Consider the following 20,382-nt stretch of genomic DNA (forward strand, 5'->3'; position numbering starts at 1 on the left):
TGTGGGAAATGCCGAAAGGAGCAATGGCAGTGCCAGGATTGTGAGTGACTGCTCAAATGTATGTCAGTCACGTTTACATGGACATGGTTTTTCATTCTTTGTAAATATGCTTTTTTCTTTGTAAATTTTTTTTTTTAACTATTTTTGGCACACAAAAATAACAATTGCTTCTGCAACAACCCTCCACACCAAAACTGGGAAAACAGTTGCTTTTTCATTCTTTGTAAATATGTTTTGTTTTGTATTTTTTTTAACAATAAATGTCAGAGTGTTGATCCCTTCATTCTGTTGATCCTTGCAAAAACACACACAACCTACCTCAGAACTAAAGCTTGAGCTGTAAGGTCCCCTCCCCCACACAGGCTCAAGTGGCCCCCTGCCGTGTGCCACTAACAGCCACATTTTCATAACAAAAGGAGTGTCCACAGGGGGGACTAGGGGTCAAATGACCCTCTTGTGTGTTTTCTAGGTAAAAGTGTCAATTGACCCTTCTCTGGGACTTCGCGTGTTAATGAAACACTAAGCATCATGTAGCAGTATTGCTAAGTGCTAAACAATAAATACAAACCACAAATATAATAAAACGATAGCTTACTGTACAATGTTTGCTCTCGCTGTGGTGACGACTGATAGGATGTCCATATCTTCCTGTTTAGATGAACAATTAATCATGATGCACACGAAATGTGTGTGTTTGTCCCCATCTCCGGGCATACATTGAATGTCACAGATGAACAATTTCAAGATTGATGGCTAAATCCTCCTAATATCCAGATGAGAGGCGTATTTATAATCTAGTATAACTTTGACGAGCTGAGACGCAATGATGCGTGAGCAGCAGTACATCGCGGCCAGCTCACAGTAAAAGCAGCAGAGGGATACTTAGCTGTGTGTTATCAACAGTGATGGGCAAGCTACTAGGAAAATGTAGCTACAAGTTACTCTTCATTCAATGTAGCTAAGCTACAGAGGGTGCTATATTCCCATTTATATTTTTATTAGATATGATGTTAATAATCTTGTTACGGGACTTGACGTAAAAAGCACCAATTTGAAATTATCACCTCATTGATGCTTCAGATCATCACCATATTCATGAGCTAATTAGCATGACCATTGAAAAATATAGAAACTCTTAATCTAATCAAAAGCAGGATGTAAATCTGAATTGAGAACATTTTGAGTTATTTGCAAGGTCACTTAAAACAGTACTTCCTATCCTTTGAATGTTTGACACATTCTCTCTGACTTTTCCTCCAAAGAGCCTCCTTACTGCAATCGTTGAAAAGCCTTTCCACTGTGACTCATTACATTTATTCTTAAACCTCCTTCTGTCATCTTTACGTGTCCGCTGGTCCAAACTCCCAACTTCCCATCCGTCAGTCAAACACCAGACTTGAGTTCTGCCTCTCACTCCCCTCAGGGTCCAAACAGCAATCGATCACATGCGTCTTTCTGTTTTAATTATTTTTTTAAAGCATCTTCCCCCGCAGAACATTTAGTTTCAAACGCTCTATTTTGTTTTCATGAGCTTTGCACTTAATTAATGCAATTATCAAGGGAGTTTAGCCTACACATTCGCTCTTTACCGACACTGATCTGCTTCATTTGTCTCCACAGTGGCAAGGAAACTGATAGGTACACCTACGCACTTCAGATCTTGTTCCATGAGCATTGTTGCTGTACTTTCACCATTTAAAGGAGCAATTAGAGACACGTGGAGCACCAATTTCTATTAATTATACAGCCGGATACTCTAACCTCAGATTCAGGAGGAGCAGTCTACATGTGCTTTTTGGACTTGGAGAAGGCATTTGACTATGTCCCTCTGGAAGTCCTGTGGGGAGAGCTCATAGAGTATAGGTTATCAAACCGCCTGATTGTTCAGGCCTTTCTATGTATGATCAGTGTCAGAGGTTGGTTCGCCGGCATTAGGTCGGACACTTTTTCCGGGGAGGGTTGGACTCCGCCATAGTTCCCTTTTGTCACCGATTCTGTTCATAATTTTTATGGACCCAATTTGTAAGTGCAGTCCAGGCATTTAGAGCATCCGGTTTGGATTGAGGGCATTAGGTCTTTGCTTTTTGCAGATGATGTAGTCCTGCTGGCTTCATCCGGAGCAGAATCTTCAGCTCTTACTGGATCGGTTGGCAGCTGAATGTGAAGCGACTAGGATGAATATCAGCACCTCCAAGTCAGAGTCCATGGTTCTTGCTCGGAAAAGGGTGGAGTGCCATCTCTGGGTTGCGAACAAGATCCTGCTCCAAGTAGAGTTTGAGTACCTCAGGGCATTGTTCACGAGTGATGAAAGAGTGAATCGGGAAATCAACTAGGCAGTTCAGTGTGGTGTCTGCAGCGATGTGGATTGTTCCGTCATGGTGAAGAAGTAGCTGTGTCATAAGGCAAAGCTCTCACTTTATCGGTCGATTTACATTCCTATCCTAACCTGTGGTCATGAGTTTTGGGTTGTGACCGAAAAGGACAAGATCAGAGGTACAAGCGGCCAAAATTATGTTTTTACGTCAGGTGGCGGGACTTTCCCTTAGAGATAGGTTGAAAAGTTCTGTCATTCAGGAGGAGCTCAGAGAATAGTCGCTGCTCCTCCACATCGAGAGGAGCCAGATGAAGTGGTCCAGGGATCTGGTCAGAATGCCCCAGGGAGGTGTTTGGGGCACGTACGAACAGTAGGAATCCACGGGAAGACCCAGGACACGACTATAAGCCCCTTTTCACCGCAGGAACTTTTACGGGAACTTTCCTCGGGTAATTAAAGTTACCCCTGTGTTTCCACCAAAAATTTATTTAGTTGATTTAGTTCTTCAGGATGTTTTTGGAGTTCGGAGTAGGTGGGGTTTTTGGAAGGTTCCTGAAACCTTATCTGGGGCGGGCTGTGCTGTCAAACACATTTGGGCGCGTTCCTAAAACTTATTTTTCGAACACACGACTTTTCATTACAGAATGCTAGACGACTTGTTTATTTCTTATTTCTTATGTTTTTCTATTACAACAGACTTGACAATGAAGAGAAAGAAAAACTAAAAGACCTTTGGCTTGCAGCAACTTGTGTGGGACATCTTTGTGCTGAAGAACGCGTATCAGTGGAACTATCTTGCAGTTTTTTACTCAGCTGTAGTCATCAAACTCCATGCAGTTTATTGTTGTTTAATATTTTTTACAAACTTAATTTCTATACGTTAAGCTACGAGAAGTGGACGGACTCTTTTAAACGTATTTATAGAAGCGTATGAAGCCAGACCTGAAGTAAAGACCTCAGCTGCTTACTACACTGAGACTTCTTTGGATAAATGTGAAATAAAGGATGCAGCACACTGGTGGAATGAAGATGAATGACATCAAATTTTAACTATTTACTTTATTACATGTTGTAAAAGTAGTCGGTGACACTCCATATGTGTAGTTATTAACCTCAGTCCGAGTGAACAGAATGCTAATTCTAACAAGCTAATGCTAAATCCGATGTGCTTGTGTTGTCGGCGTGAGATAAACATTGACACTTATTATTTATATATCATTAGTTGCAGCCGAAATGGACCAAAAGCCTGACCCTCATGAATTCATTATTTACTGAGACGAAGACATTCTGACTGTTGGACATTGCGGACAAAAGCCAGATTTTTTATGAACAATTCTGTACACTTTATTTTCTAAATCATATTGTTTTGTAAATTTTTGCTTTGTATTTCATTTACTTACTTTTTAGTAAAAGAACTGTGACCTAATATTGTCTGTTTATTTACATGGTATTAATATGGAAATATACTAAACCACTCCTCCATACGGCATCAGGCTGATTTGTATTAACTACCCCTAACCATGCAATGCAATGCGGTGGAAACATAAACCACAGACCTCTACAGGAACCAAAAGTTCCTGAACTTTTGGTGGAAAAAGGGCTTAATGTCTCCAAGCTGTTTCCTTGGGATCCCCTCGGAGGAGCTGGACGAAGTGGCTGGGGAGAGGGAAGTCTGGGCTTCTTTACTAAGGCTGCTGCACCCGCGACTCGACCTCGGATAAGCGGAAGAAGATGGATGGATGGGTATACATAATAATGGAATGAAAAACTATTTGATCCTTTACAATTTATCAATAATCAATAATTTAAACAAAATGTGTGTGGTCCCCACTTTGGTGCTGGCTTACACCAGTGGTCCCCAACCTTTTTGTAGCTGCGGACCGGTCAATGCTTGAAAATTTGTCCCACGGACCGGGGGGGGGGTTTATTTAAAACTTTTTTTTTTTTTTTCATAAAGAAATACAATCATGTGTGCTTACGGACTGTATCCCCGGTGGTTGGGGACCACTGGCTTACACAACATCAAGACTACTGCCGCTTATAGCGACTCCAAAAGGGACAAGCGGTAGAAAATGGATGATTACTTAAAGAAGTCATTTCATCCATAAAGATAATCGGACGATTTTGAGCCCAATTCCCTTCTTCTCGCCAAAATCAGAAAATTCCGATTATCTGGTGTCACTAAAATTTACCCCGACTAATGCCATTTATCCATTTTTTCTGCTTTTCTGGGTTCGATTTGCAGGGGCAGCAGTCTCAGTATGGAAGCCCAAACTCCCCTGTGCCTAAACGCTAACTGAAGAAGACGGTGGCCAAACAAACAAACATTAACTAGCATGCTCACCGCCTCGCGCAGTGCTTCTCAATTAATTTCTATTACGCCCCCACAGAAAAAAGAAAACATTTCACGTCCCCCGACAACTTGAACCATTTGATACTGAAAAATAAAATTGAACAAACTCAATAAAAAACAATAAATTCAATTTTTTTTAACAACATTAACTCAGGAGCACAATATATGAAACATTTTAACCCACAAAACAAAAAGTAATAAAACAATTTGTGCTGTTTTTTAATCAGAATGTGGAAGTCAGAATGAATGGCTACAATGAGCACACTTTGTAGGGCACAGCTTTTTCAAAAGCAGGGTTTGAAATATGATACTGATAAAGCATGTTCCCTGGGGTCAACGCTTATCCTGTTGGGGGTTGGAGGTAGATGGCAGCTGACTTCAGACAAAAGGCAAACGATGCCCTGGGCAAGTCGCCCGGCCAATTCCAGGACACATATAGACAAACACAGTCCAGACTCACACTAACACGCTCACTGGGTGCGGACTCAACCCACGCTGCATGCAATGGAAGTCAGGCAAGCCAACCACTAGTGACAAAATTAAGAAAATATCAAATAACTTTTGATATTATCCTCATTATTCAAAGGTGCTAGTGGATAATGTATCCGTAGTTTTCCATCAGGGTGTCACATTGCCGCCTCTCGTGGCGTCAGTCAAGGTATTACATCAAGGGTGACGCACTCCGTTTGTTTATTGACTGATCGGTTATTAATAGTGTCTTGGCCTTTGCAAACGTAAGAACACATGTAACAGTACATGTATTAGTCATCTGACTTTTAAGTAATAATGGTGTATGCAGGGTGTCTCGCATCTTTAAAAATCCATTAAAGATGTGTACATGCACTCATACTATATATGGATTTAAGAGCAGATGTACAGTATTTGTATTTAGCTGCTTCAGCTGGGTATGTGCTTATCCATTGAAAATGACAATATGATTGATTTGACCTTTGACCTAATTAGCATAAGTGACACCCTTTTGGATTGTAGTTTGCAACTTACACATGATTGCAACATTTCTGTCAGTAGCAAACCATTCCCAGCAGTGGCCTCCCTAATTGCAAATAGGCAGGCTAATTAAGTATGCACAGTGCATGTTCTCAAATGTCAAGTATCACTATTTTGCAGTGCAGTATAAGATGATGAGAGCTAGCTAGATTGACATCTACTGTATTAGCATTTGCCCTATTAAAATGCATAACAACCTATTAACACACACACCTATAATCAATTGCATGCATACATAATTACACAGCCATGTGTATACATATACTCTGTGTTGACTGCAATTCAAAAGTTCTAATTACGTGACTTTCAATCAAACATCATTTGATTTGCCTTGTAAGAGCAGAATATATTTGATAAGATTGATATAAGATTCACAAACACTGTAGTAACAGCACTCAAAACAACAATAAGCAGAAGCGCTCAGTGCAGAAGTACTTTTTTAAATAATAACAATTAACTGACAAGATTGTGAAATAATGCAATATTAAAGACTTATTTCGGTAACACTTTAGTATGGGGAACACATATTCACCATTAATTAGTTGCTTATTAACATGCAAATTATTAACGTATTGGCTCTTAATTAGTCATTATTTAGTACTTATTAATGCCTTATTCTGCATGGCCTTATTATGCAATCAGTAAGCCATTAACTAAGAGTCTTCCCTCAATAACCTCAGAATTATTGCTTATTAATAACCCTAACCCTAATCCAAATAAGTCTATATTAAGTATTTGTTACCTTAATAAGCAACTAATTAATGGTGAATATGTTCCCCGTACTAAAGTGTTACCCTTATTTCATATGAAAAAACAACCACAACATAAAAAGGTGGAATAGGGGCTGAATAGGGGCTGTGTTTGTAGGTCTGTGCTGCCCCTTCCTGGCCTGAAGTGTGGACACAGGCAGAAGTGCACATAATGTACTTTGTGTATATACATATGTATATATATATATATATATATATATATATATATATATATATATATATATATATATATATATATATATATATATAGTCATCTTTCATAATTATGTTCATAATAAAGCATTAACGAGCCTTTTGTGCATTCATGTGACAAAACCAAATTTAGGCAAGAAGAATTCAATGATTATCTGTAACAAGTGCAATTTCTCCTCCATGTGCTTTCAGGCATATGGGCACAGATCGTGATGCCTCAGCCCAACATGGATGTGATTCAGGGACAGATGGTGGTTCTGAAGGCCTCATACAACTCAGCACCGTTTAGTGACTTGAGCACCAACACCATTCTCTGGAATCTTGTGACCGACAACACTCAGCTGGTAAGGAAGCAAATTGCTCACATTGAATTTTGACGAACCACCAAAGTTAAACACAATCTTTCTTTGTAAATTCAACCTAAAGTTAAGTAAAACTTCTCACTAAGTCTGAGTAAAATACTGTAATCAATTTAAACGTTTATGGATAGATTTTTTATTTTATTTTGCAATATCTATTCACAAGGCATAATATCGATTTTGTTCACAAATCTACCCGGACCACTGTCAAGAAAAAACAAGCATATCAAATTTGCTGTTTGTTACAGCCTGTCTGACAGCGCTAACAAAATAAGAGTCCCAGAAGCATAGCTTACAAATGTACTGTTATTATTTTGCACATGAAGAAACAATACCTTAAAGGGGAACTGCACTTTTTTGGAATTTTGCCTATCATACACAATAATTATGAGAGACAAGAACACAAGTCTTTTTTTTTAGGATTTCAAAGATGATTTAAAAAAAAAAAATGCTTAGAAAATTTGGCTAGTGGGAGTCACCGTTGTATCCTTCAAAGCCCTCTAAAACAACTTCAAAACCCTCCATCAACGTTTTATATACATACTGCAAGTCTATATATAATGTAGTAACAGACACATTCATAGCAATATGTAATATGTTTAATATTTACCGTATTTTAGTTATTTTGGCAACACTAAATTGGCCGTAATGTGTGAATGTGAGTGTGAATGTTGTCTGTCTATCGGTGTTGGGCCCGCGATGAGGTGGCGACTTGTCCAGGGTGTACCCCTCCTTCCGCCCGAATGCAGCTGAGATAGGCTCCAGCACCCCCCGCGACCCTGAAAGGAACAAGCGGTAGAAAATGGATGGATGGATAGTTATTTTAATCATTTCCAGGACTGATTTCTTTCGTGCATTGATTTCTGTTTCCATAGCAGCACACGTCTGACTTCTGGCAACAAATGTGTGTTCCTACTTCCGGAATCAAACACGCACGTGTGTTCTAATCATGGTATTTTAACAGACAACGAAGATGACTATCTTTGGACAAATGAGGATTCACAACCTTATGTTTTTGAAGCTAAATATATTGAGGATGAACTACTGCTTATAGAAGCGAGCACAAAGAAGAGGGTGAGATGTTGGAACAGACGGAAGCCCACAGAGTGAGGTGAAAGTCACTCTAAGCTGCAAATGTGGATTTTGGACACAAGCTATTTCGACATAAATGGCGTCTTCACCCAAAATCAACAGGACATCGAGTGAGTCACACTTTATGTTGACCATGATACATGCAGCACGCCATGCGTGTTATTATAACTACAGTACATATTATGTCTGGCTACCTCAGCTGTGTACAAACAAAACATGAAATGTGGGCTAATACTTCACAGATACTGGAAAATGATTGTTCATGTTTTTTAGTCAGTACAAATTAAAGTTCTATTGCAGTGTTGTGCATTACAAAATCCAACGTGTTTCGTGCTGACGTAGAAGTTAGCTTATCTCTTGCCGTAAATAGATTTTATAGCTAATACTGAAGCACGCTGATGTGTTACTATGCTACAAAAAGAGTTCCTCAGTGTTCGCTCTTACTATAACAATGTCGCTACAGCTTGGTTATTATACGGGTTACGGAATGTAAATGAAGTATTGTTGACGGTTTTTGAATGCATTTTTAAAGTGATTTAGAGGTAGAATTGATTGCTCTCATTAGCTGCATTGCTAGCCACCTACAACGAAAAAAGAAAAAAAATGGTCTACTTGTCTCATAATGATTGTGAACGATAGGCAAACTTCCCCCCAAAAAAGTACAGTTCCCCTTTAATGCAATGGTCTTAAATAGAGGTACTGCAGAGAAGTTGTGGAATGGTTGGTTGATTACGCTTTATTTTAAATGGGTTTTTTTATGTTCCCCAGGCAGTTTTTCCACAAATTTAAGCATTGTAATGTAGTTCAGAAATAGTAGTGGCAAGGACACCATACGTAATGTGCCTTAAAAGTTTTTTTAAAAAACATGCAACACGCCCACTAATAGTACACAGTTTGCACACACTGTTTAGCGCGTGGTATTCGAATTTTAGTAGATCAGGCCCTAAGTGCCAGCTAGCGATTCGCGCACCAGTTGTTAGCTAGGGATTAGCGCACCAAGCGTCAGCTAGCAATTAGCATGCTAGCTGTCAGCTCGCTATTGCTTGTATTCAGACACGTGACTTTTTTCCGGAAGTGAAAACCAGTGGGGGTCAACCAAACTAAGATGGCTGATGTGTACAGTAAGCAGCGCGCAAACTATCTGAGTAAAAAACAGGCTTAAATATTCCTGCAAAAAAAGATTAACTATGCAATGGAATAGATCCCTCTACTTTAGCAAAAAAAGATTTGGCGAGTGATATCAAGGATTATACGTCGGTCGCCTTCCCAGACATATCGATTGATTGTGCTCCAGACGCCATTCTACATGACAAAACAGATGAAAACTTGGAAAAGCATGGAGGTCTCCAACTTCTTTGTGTGGCCGGGTCAAGGAAATTGGTATCAAAACTCTCCAGGATAAACATGCATAATTTTTGCTCGGGTAAGGTTGCATTACATGATTTAACTTCACGTCTAGAGCCATGTTTGTTGCTGTTGCACGCGCTGTTTACAAGTAGCGTGTTTTACCCCGTCTTTATCAAAATATAATTATAGATGTCAACATTGTGCATGTGCTGAAAGATTCATTTATGACTGTTGCCTTTAGTAAAAGCTTCACTCTTTTAAGTTTTGCTCACTTTTGATTTATTTTATTTAGACACGCCGAGTTGGTGCTTTTCGAAACACTTGTACCAAACATGTGTTTAAGAAATACAAAAACATTAGGATAATACTTAAATAGGAAGTAATAAACTTTACAAGTATATCAAATTAACCTTTAACAAAGTGATCACTGCACACTCTGCTCCCTTGGACTGGAGTGTGTGCTGCTTTGCTAGTCGTTGTTTTGTAAAATCTTGCACTCTTCCGCTCATTTTAATTGTGGCTCGAGGAACTCTCAAGAAGCGTTTATCCTTTTCGTGATTTGAACGATTCATACAGCCGAAAACATCACAAGCATAGGGCATTTTCTCTTTGAGAAATGCTAAATGGGTGCCTAGTACCCATTGAGAACAGAGCAAGCTTGACCACCACACATATTTATGGCCAGGAAGTGAGACAGACGTGACGTCGGTAAAATCCAAGCAATTAGCGGCATTATGCTGTATTATTTGAATATGTTACTATTGCACAATAACAAAGTACATTAATGACCAGAATGATTTAAAACACAATTGTGTACAGTATATACAAGTAGGGGTCCCCAATCCATCTCTCCATCAGTTTGGGGGTATTTGGCCTGGAAAATGTTGGAGACCCTTTGATTAATGCAATGCATAGTAATAGAAATGTTGCTATACAAGTACATTTGTACTTACGATTTCAAAATTGCACTTTTAAGACTTTTGAGAAAGTCCAAAGTTGTTAATGGTGAAGAGAAAAAGCAAAGTATACGTGTATTTTGTAAAAAATTGGAGGCACGTTTAATCTTTAAGTACATATCCAATTGAATTGTGATTATTTAATTTACAATCTTATGAATCGAAATCAAATTGATTTGGAAAATAAGCCATGAAACACGTAAATTGAAAAGGAGGGTGTTTGCATAGCTTTACTGTCATCCAGTGGTGTTGTGGGTACTACTGCTATTACTCAATATTCTTTATATCAGAAGGGTACTACATAGTTGTTTTTTATTTTGTTTGGTTATTGTGTACCATTTACTTTGTTTTGCTGAACAATTGTTTGTATAAGGAAGTTTAAATATTGTGATATTGTTGAACTCTCTAGAGCACTCACCAAAAATGCATAGAAAAATGTACATTCAATACATGTGATTGGTATTGATCGGTATTGGTATCGGCCGATCTAACTCATGTATGATCGGTATTGAAATCCCTAATTATTAATACATTTCATGGTAAAGTCTCATTTTAGGAAGTGGGGACAGGCAACAAATGCTTAAAGTGGTTTCAATGAATGTTTTAAATGGTATTTATAAAATAAAATAAAATTACATCAAAGTGCAGGACACTTTTTATTTTTTACAGTTAATTTTATTGCCCATTTATACATTTTATTTCCAGTGGATGCAAATGACGGATTCAGTGGAATTATGCTTGAAGTGATTCTACCTGAGGAACACAAACAAGTCCAATGCAACTTTTTTTCTGTCAGGTCATAAACCCACAAAAAACTGAAATATTTACATGTTTCTTGTTTCAGATTATCTCTTACACAAAAGGCTCGATGAGCGTGGGGAGTTCCCAGTTTAAGGGCCGGGTTGGGTTCACCTCTAGCATGCCCTCAAGTGACGTGTCGCTGTACATCAACAACACCCAGGAGTCTGATTCAGGACGCTACCTCTGCCAGGTCATCAGTCCAGACAACCCTGGCCTCACCGCTGAGCTCAGTCTGGATGTCAAGGGTGAGACGCACTAGGCTTGAATGACAAGAGTTTATTGTACAATGTGACAACATGCTAATAACACCATGACCACTCTCTCCATCCTTAAGTGCCCCCTGCTGTTCCAAAGTGCAGCTTGTCAGGGAAACCAGTGGTGAAAGGGAACGTGACTCTGAGCTGCAAGTCCAGCAGTGGGAAGCCAATTCCTTTGTATAAGTGGAGGAAAACAAGTCCCACCTCTGAGGTCTTCTTTTCACCGATGCTCGGTGAGCTGAGCCCACACACTTTGACTTATTGATATGTTTAGTAGGTGCAGCCGACTGTCTTTAAGTTAAAGTAGAGTGGTATTGTTTTTTTAGGTGACACCTAGTGGCCACAATAATCCATTTATTGTACAGCTCATGTAAATTCAGTAAGTTGAATGATGCGAACACGCTTGTTACTTAATACGTTCTAATACGCTTTTGCCTTTGACACTTTGTACAGTATGTGTAAGTAATATGCAACTATAATGATGTAATACTTTTTTATTTTGGCAAATGTGCTGTTTTAGACTGCAATATTGTTCAATTAAGGAAGCGGTGGTGTGGCGCAGATGGTAGAGCGACCGTGCCAGCAACTTTTTTTTCCAGGTTTCCAGGTTCAATTCTAGGTTCAATCCGCCATCTTACCATTGTGTCCTTGGGCAAGACACTTCACCCACTTTGCTGCTGATGGGTCGTGGTTCACGCCTGCATAGAAACTTCCGAAGCTTCTGAATGTGTGTGAATGGGTGAATGTGATGTATAATGTAAAGCGCTTTGGGTATCATTCCAGGTATAGTAAAGCGCTATATAAATACAAGCCATTTGAGGACATTTTCGAATGATTTGTGATTTTAATTTGTAACGATTCCTAAAGGGGCTGTATGAAACTTGCTCAAAGTTACATTTTTCTAAGCAAAAAATATAACAAGAAGACCATTGACTAGCTTGTGTTACCATTAGTGGTTTAACAGAAGAAGAATTTTTAATAAAACAGTCTATATTTTTCTCAATTACTAAGTTTGCGTAATAAAAAATTTTACCGGCCCGAATGAAATGATTGGTGTTTACGGCATTCACTCACCTTGTTTTGTCCATACGTACGCACAGAGAAGGCGTGCACACATACAAAAGCAGTCCAAGTGAAACAATGAACAATTTGCAGTAATACTGTTGTTATGTTACAATATACATTCAATGACAGCTAACACTAGCGGTCTAAAACGCTATTATTAGCTAACAACACATGTCATTACATCCTAGAAGCTGGAAGAGGGCGGGATAGACTTCGTAAAATACTGTACATTGGAAAGTTAGCACTCACCAAACATCTGTGTAAATGTTGCAAACAGACCCTTTCATCCATTCAAAAAAATAAAAACCTTTTTTTAATCTGTCCTGTGCAGCAAGTCATGAAAGTCATATTGTTGATGTAGGTGCCCATATCTGCTGTACAGATCTATTTAAGAAAAGAAAAGTGTGTGATACTTCTCTTGTTTGTATTTGACTTTATTAAATGTTTGGGTAGAATTGTATTAAACAAAACCAGTTTTTACTAAGGAATGTAGTTATTAAAGAACTGGCAGCCATTGTTATTAAAAAGTATTGATTTTGAATCGAGATTCATTTGGAATCCAGAATCGATTCTGAATTGAATCGTTATCCCCAAGAATCAAATTGAATCGTGTGGTTCCCTAAAGATTCACAGCCCCATGTCGAGCTTGTGTGCTATTGTGTGCTTAGCTATTGTACAGCTGCTAGCTCCTCGTAGCCTATAGCCTATCATGTTTACCTTTTGTAAATGAGTAAAAACCAAGAAAAGACTAATCTTGTGCGCTTATTGAAGGACATTTAGATTTTAACTGGCTGTCTAGTTTGGCACAAGTATAAGATGTAAACTGATACTGTACATATCAGACTGATAACCTACATCAATATCAAATTGGGACACACCTAGTTGGAAATCAAACTTTAAGCTCAATTTATATCTTAAATTAAGTCACTTAGACTATACCTACAACAAATGTATAAATGTATAAAATACAATAATAAGAATAACAAATAATAATAAATATGAGAATTAAAAGAAACGGTAATTTAAAAAAAGAACAATTCCTTAATGTTGTCCCTGTCTTGCACACTTGAAGAAGTAGCAAGGGAAGGGAGCGACAGGCTTATTGGGAGGATTAAGTTAGTTAGGCTGACCATACGTCCTCTTTTAAGGGCGGGTTTCTTAAATGCCTCAAATGTCCGGCATTTTGAGTTAGGGTTGCGTGTATTTTCAATGTACGTCCAGTTAAGTTAAGAAGGGGTAAACAAAACAAACTGTGAAGGTGCGCATGCAGAAACATTCGTGAGGGAGGGGCAGAGACACCAAGCGAGAGAGCTAGTGAGTGGAGACAGACATGAAAACAAGAAATGCCGAAAAGTAAATGCAACTTCACGGATGATTTGTGGAAAAAGTATTTGTGTTTTGGTCCTGGCCATGACGCATGGGAAGCAGAATACACTGTGTGCAAAGCAGGAATGTGTATATCTGTGGCAAATAAAGGGGCCAAAGATCTACAAGCCCATATCGACACTACAAAGCACAAAACAGCTGTGCAGGGCGAGAGCTCGTCTGCTGTTTTTTGTTTAAATGTAATTAACTTCTTTTGAGGCATTATTTATGTTTAGATTATATACAAGAGGTTATTTTGAATATTTCTACCTCTGCACTTTTTTTCCAAAACTGTGAATATTACAGAATATAAGTGTGACTTATTTTGTTATACTGTCAAGCAGTGTTGGCGTTAACACACTTTTTGTGTCTTTTTAACGCATTGAAATCAGAAAGGAAGCAGATTTTTTTTATATTACCTTTTTAGGCCCACAGCTAATGTTTTAAAAGCCCACGGCACATTCTAAAAATACTATTAAAATAAACAAAAACATAACAAAAGTGAAATAAAAAAGCTTACAGGTGAAATGTCATTTAGAAACAGTTGCAATGTTGACTAATAAAACAAAAGTGTGTTTTTTTCTTTCAAACTGTCATTGCTCAAATCATAACAATAATAATAATCAAAATCAATGTTATTATGAATTATTGACTTATCAAAGGTTCCGATTACTTCACATCAAATATTCCACTAAGAAAAAATATTTTTGGTGGAAGATTTTGCATATTTTGTGTGTTTGCCATAAAAAACATAGTTTTGTTTGACAAAAAAGGGCGGAAAACAAACAAACAAAAAACACAACATAAAAAAACTAAAACATTTTGAAATGAGGAATAGATGTTAAGTTGATGTAGACTCCAGAGATTTAAGCGTTAAATATAAAATGTATGTATGCCCTGGCACACCATTATCATCATTTCATGACCCAGGCAAAACACTTTTTACACTTTTATACTGAAATAAATACACCTACAACTTATTCAATAAAAACATAGAAAAAAATAGCAGCAGTGGTAAAGTTTAGATCCATGAAGGAAAGAAGAAAGTGAATGAATGTTTATAACCGAATACTTTACATATGTATACAAATTTGTTTTCATTTGTATTATTTTTTTTAATGAATGAAGTAACGTTTATGACAACCTTTTTCCAAAACACAACATAGAATGTGAGATATAACCGGATAATGCATACATTTGTCATTTATTTTCAAAACGCTTACAAAAAAGTGGTACCCCAAAAATTTACTGTGGCACCCCATTTTTATGACTTGATGGGGTCCCTGGGTCCCCATTTTGAAAATTCCTAGCGCCAACACTACTGTCAACATAGGAGAAAAAATGCTTTATTTAAATAAATATATTACTTATGAAGCAAGTTCGAGTATCATTGGCAAGTTTTCACCTAGTCCTGGCCTTGGCGTGCTGCCCGCCTTGGCACGCATATATGTGTCCTCTTTTTGGGATTTCAGAATATGGTCAGCCTAAGTTAGTTTTCACTGTCCAATTATTAGGAGCAGATCCTTTCACATCTTTAAAGATAGCATCTTGATGGTCGCCTCTTCAGTTAATTTCTTCACTCTTAAGAGCATTTTATGACGTCTAACATCACTTCACTTTTATTGTACTGCCACCAGAAAACTCTGCCTCATATATAGAAGATATAAGGACTTGAAGAAGGGAAAAAAGTTTTCTTTCCTTCCTATGTATTCTTCCGCCGTGCTTACGTAACTAGTTACTAGTAAACACAAAATATCGGAACACGAGGATCGCCTGTGTGCATTACATGATGTGAATTGTTTATGTCATTGTAGACGACAAGACGGGCGCTCTGAAGCTGAGCAACCTGAGCAGCAACATGTCGGGGAAGTATGTGTGCACTGCCAACAATGCAGCCGGGTCAGAGAGCTGCTTCATCAACCTGGAGATCGCCTCATGTATGTACAACACACTAACATAACTTGTATCTGCTCTTACATCTGTATGTAAACTATTTGCAGACAAAAGCAGCCTTTTTCTTTTTTTAATTAAATATTACTGTCTTGTTTTTGGTTTTAAACAAACACATAAGATACCGCTGAGTATCTATGGGTGAGGAAAATAAGCATATGATCCTTTGTTGATTTAGTATATTTACCCCCTTACAATGATATGAACAGTCTATAGCTTTTATGACAGGTTTATTAGAGCAAGACAGAATGTATAAAGAAAATCCCCAAAAACATTAAATTAGGGTATAACTTTTTTTGGATCCCTCTACCAACCATCAAGTTGTGTGTGTCATGAGTCGTTGCCTGAGTCATCCATCCATCCCATCCATTTTCTACCGCTTGTCCCTTTCGGGGTCGCGAGGGGTGCTGGAGCCTATCTCAGCTGCATTCGGGCGGAAGGCGGGGTACATCCTGGACAAGTCGCCACCTCATCACAGCGCCAACACAGATAGACAGACAACATTCACACTCACATTCACACACTAGGGCCAATTTAGTGTTGCCAATCAACCTATCTCCAGGTGCATGTCTTTGGAGGTGGGAGGAAGCCGGAGTACCCGAAGGGAACCCACGCAGTCACGGGGAGAACATGCAAACTCCACACAGAAAGATCCCGAGCCCGGGATTGAACTCAGGACCTTCGTATTGTGAGGCACATGCACTAACCCCTGTTCCATCGTGCTGCCCTGCCCGAGTCATGTTATATTGAATTTGGTATATCCTTTTTGTTGTTTATTTCTGTTTCAGCACCCTTGTTTATTTTCTTAGTTGCTATGGGTGCTGATTTTTGTCACCTGCCTCTGATTAGTGGTCGGGATGCTCACCTGCTCTTGGTCACTAATTGGAGAGCTATTTCTTCCTGCCTCACGCCACACTCTGCCTGGCAGTCTCGCTCGGTTTCTCCTACTTGTCACTAGCCCATACTTGCCAACCTTGAGACCTCCGATTCCGGGAGGTGAGGGGTGGGGCGGGGGCGGGGCGGTGGCGTGGTTAAGAGGGGAGGAGTATATTTACAGCTAGAATTCACCAACTCGAGTATTTCATATATATTTCATATATATGTATGAAATACTTGACTTTCAGTTAATTCTAGCTATATATATTAATTTTTTTATACATATAAATAAAATAAATACTTGAATTTCAGTGTTCCGGAGGCTATCCAGTAGATGGCAGTATTGTCCTGTTTAAGAGTGTCACAACATTGCTGTTTACGGCAGACGAACTGCTTTACGGTAGACAAAAACGTGATTGCTGTTGTTGTGTGTTGTTACCGCGCTGGGAGGACGTTAATGAAACTGCCTAACAATAAACCCACATAAGAAACCAAGAACTCGCCCTCGATCATTCTACAGTTATAACGTGATTGGGCAGGCACGCTGTTTATATCGTGGGAAAGCGGACGTGAAAACAGACTGTCGCCGCTGTCCCCACTCAGGTCTGCATGGAGCTGGAGGGGGCGTGGCCTCCAGCTCCGGCTGAATTCCGGGAGATTTTCGGGAGAAAATTTCTTCCGGGAGGTTTTCGGGAGAGGCGCTGAATTCCGGGAGTCTCCCGGAAAATCCGGGAGGTTTGGCAAGTATGCACTAGCCTTTGATTGTTCCTGGGTTAAGCTTTGCCGAAGTCGCCTTTTTTTTTTCTCCTATCGCTTATTGATAATAAATAAGCATCTTACCTGCACGCTGCTTTCCTGTCGTCTTTTTTGCATCTCGGGGACACGACCACCGCAACCATGCGGCCAAGACGAAACAGTGTGACCCCCACAGACCGGTTATGTGTCCATTAGGGTTGGGCGATACTGGGATTTTACTATCCCTCTGATACCAAGTAAATACAGGGATAGAATCGCTGATTTGAACTGTCATAATCATTAAATAATCATGTGAATTGGCCTCTAGTTAGTTGATTATGACTGTGATAGCACAGGAAAATATTGTCTTTAAATAACAATGTTTTTAAGCACTCTTTAATAAACTCTCCGTCAGAAAATGCCTTACTTTTTCTGGCGATTTTGTGAGAAATGACGAAACTTGTCCTGACAGCTGCATCTCTGGGGGTGTGAAATTTGGCAAAAAGTCGTTGTTGGATTTGCAGTTTTACCATCAACGCATCAGCCTCCCTTGTGCGCGCTTCATCAGACAGATTACGGTATTCTTCCTCGTGCTTCGTCGTGTAGTAGCGATTAAAATTATATTCTTTAAACACAGCAACTTGTGTACCACAAATTAAGCACACAGCTTTACCTTTAATTTCTGTAAAAATACCTGGCAGTCCATGTCTTGTTGAAAACACGGCATTCGTCATCAACTTTTCTCTTTTTAGCGTCATCCTTACCAATGGCCCTTTTGGACATACAGTAATTGAAGACCTACACAAGACTAGAATGGACATCAAGACCATCAACAAGAAGCTTGTCGAAAAAGAGTGTAACATTCAGTCTTTGTTTGGACCTCGATACAAAAACAGAGTCCATGAATATAGTAAGTGATGTAGAACGACAGTAACAAACACAAAAACAACAAAATCAAACAAAATATGACTACAAAAAGTAACTGAACAAACAAAAGTAGCTGTGGTAGAACAGCACGGCTAGAGGGGTTGACCGATGAAAAGAATGATGGGAAACAAGCACACAAGTGACTATAATTACTAATCATGATTGGAAGGATAATACTAGTAACTAGTAGTGCTGGAACACCAAGAGTTGTCGACAAAGAGTGACGGCAGAACAAACGGGAATAAGAGAGAATAAACATGGTTTAAAAAGATGACTAATTGCAGTTCTGACGCAGGTGAGGCTTGCCACTCCCCCCAGCACTGGTAGGGAAGAAACTGAAGAGGGAAGTACAATTTACAGTCGAACATCGATTTACGTACTTAATTGGTTCTTGAACAGGGTTCGTAAATAGAAAAGTTTGTATATTGAATCAAATTTCTCCATTAGAAACAATGTAAACATGAGTAATGGGTTGCAACTAGAGATGTCCGATAAAGGCTTTTTTGCCGTTATCCGATATTCCGATATTGTCCAACTCTTAATTACCGATTCCGATGTCAACCGATACCAATAAAGACAGTCGTGGAATTAACACATTATTATGCCTAATTTTGTTGTGATGCCCCTCTAGATGCATTAAACAATGTAACAAGGTTTTCCAAAATAAATCAACTCAAGTTATGGAAAAAAAATGGCAACATGGCACTGCCATATTTATTATTGAAGTCACAAAGTGCATTATTTTTCTTAACATGCCTCAAAACAGCAGCTTGGAATTTGGAGCATAAGGTTGAGGTGGGCGGGGTTGGGAGGGCGGGGTTGAGGTGGGGGGGGGGGTTGTAGCTGGGGGTGTATATTGTAGCGTCCCGGAAGAGTTAGTGCTGCAAGGGGTTCTGGGTATTTGTTGTGTTGTGTTTATGTTGTGTTACGGTGCGGATGTTCTCCCGAAATGTGTTTGTCATTCTTGTTTGGTGTGGGTTCACAGTGTGGCGCATATTTGTAACAGTGTTAAAGTTGTTTATACGGTCACCCTCAGTGTGACCTGTATGGCTGTTGACCAAGTATGCCTTGCATTCACTTGTGTGTGTGAAAAGTCGAAGATATTATGTGATTGGGCCGGCACGCTAATGCAGTGCCTTTAAGGCACACCCCCAATATTGTTGTCTGGGTGGAAATCGGGAGAAATTCGGGAAAATGGTTGCCCCGGGAGATTTTCGGGAGGGGCACTGAAATCCACAAATCCCCTTATTTTTGACAGCCAGGCCGCTACAATGATTATGAACAAAAAATAATATTTCCTTCACCTTGTTGGTTAATCTTCTTGGCATGCAACGGAAGGGAGGACAAGGGGCAGGGTTGACAATGCTGTGGATACTTCCTGAATATTTCAAACTATACATCGCTTGTCCATTGCTTTCTTTGGCCTCACATTGAGCTAGCAAAACTAGAACATTTCTGCAAAAAGGCTAACACCTAAAAAGCACACAAAGTAGCACTAGCACAGTAGCTAATGACAGCACTGACTGAATGAGCACCGAAGATCCATCAACCCGCCTCCAATGCATGTGCTGCCTAGCACAATGGTTAGAAAAAAGATCGAAATAGAATATAAAAATACAAATAATTATTTCCCTCATTGTAGGTCTTCATTATAATATTAAAAATATGTAGTATTTTTTATTAAAGCTATTTTCTGAGGAAATATATTGATGTTTATGTTATAATGTATGTCTCTACAGCCAATAAGGTCGGGATGATTGTGGGCGCCACTGTGGGCTCAGTGGTCGGCTTCATCTGCCTTTTCCTCCTTTGCTTGTTTTTCCTGCTGAAGAGGCGGCGAGACAGTGAAGATGACATGGCGAATGAAATCAAGTAAGTTGGATCAGCCTCTGTCTTCCTTTAGTCATTGAATGTTCAAACAGTAGAGGCTGCATCAGGCCATCCTGACTCAGACGGACATTGTCAGTTTCAAAAAAATACAATTCAATTCATTGGAATATCATGGCAGTCATTCC

At 39.2% G+C, this 20,382-nt stretch overlaps 1 protein-coding gene across 2 annotated transcripts in view; it reads left to right on the top strand.

Moving 5' to 3' along the window:
- The window catches only part of esama (endothelial cell adhesion molecule a), a 194,489-nt gene that overhangs the window by 166,447 nt on the left and 7,660 nt on the right, over window positions 1–20,382 (top strand). For both annotated transcript variants that reach the window (XM_062048307.1, XM_062048308.1), the window contains 5 exons: window positions 6,830–6,981; window positions 11,236–11,437; window positions 11,527–11,682; window positions 15,694–15,816; window positions 20,107–20,239. In XM_062048307.1, the coding sequence (XP_061904291.1) occupies window positions 6,830–6,981; window positions 11,236–11,437; window positions 11,527–11,682; window positions 15,694–15,816; window positions 20,107–20,239 (766 nt within the window). The remainder of the gene's footprint in view (window positions 1–6,829; window positions 6,982–11,235; window positions 11,438–11,526; window positions 11,683–15,693; window positions 15,817–20,106; window positions 20,240–20,382) is intronic.

Source organism: Entelurus aequoreus, linkage group LG05 (genome assembly GCF_033978785.1).
Source record: "Entelurus aequoreus isolate RoL-2023_Sb linkage group LG05, RoL_Eaeq_v1.1, whole genome shotgun sequence".
In the NCBI taxonomy this organism is placed as follows: domain Eukaryota; kingdom Metazoa; phylum Chordata; class Actinopteri; order Syngnathiformes; family Syngnathidae; genus Entelurus; species Entelurus aequoreus.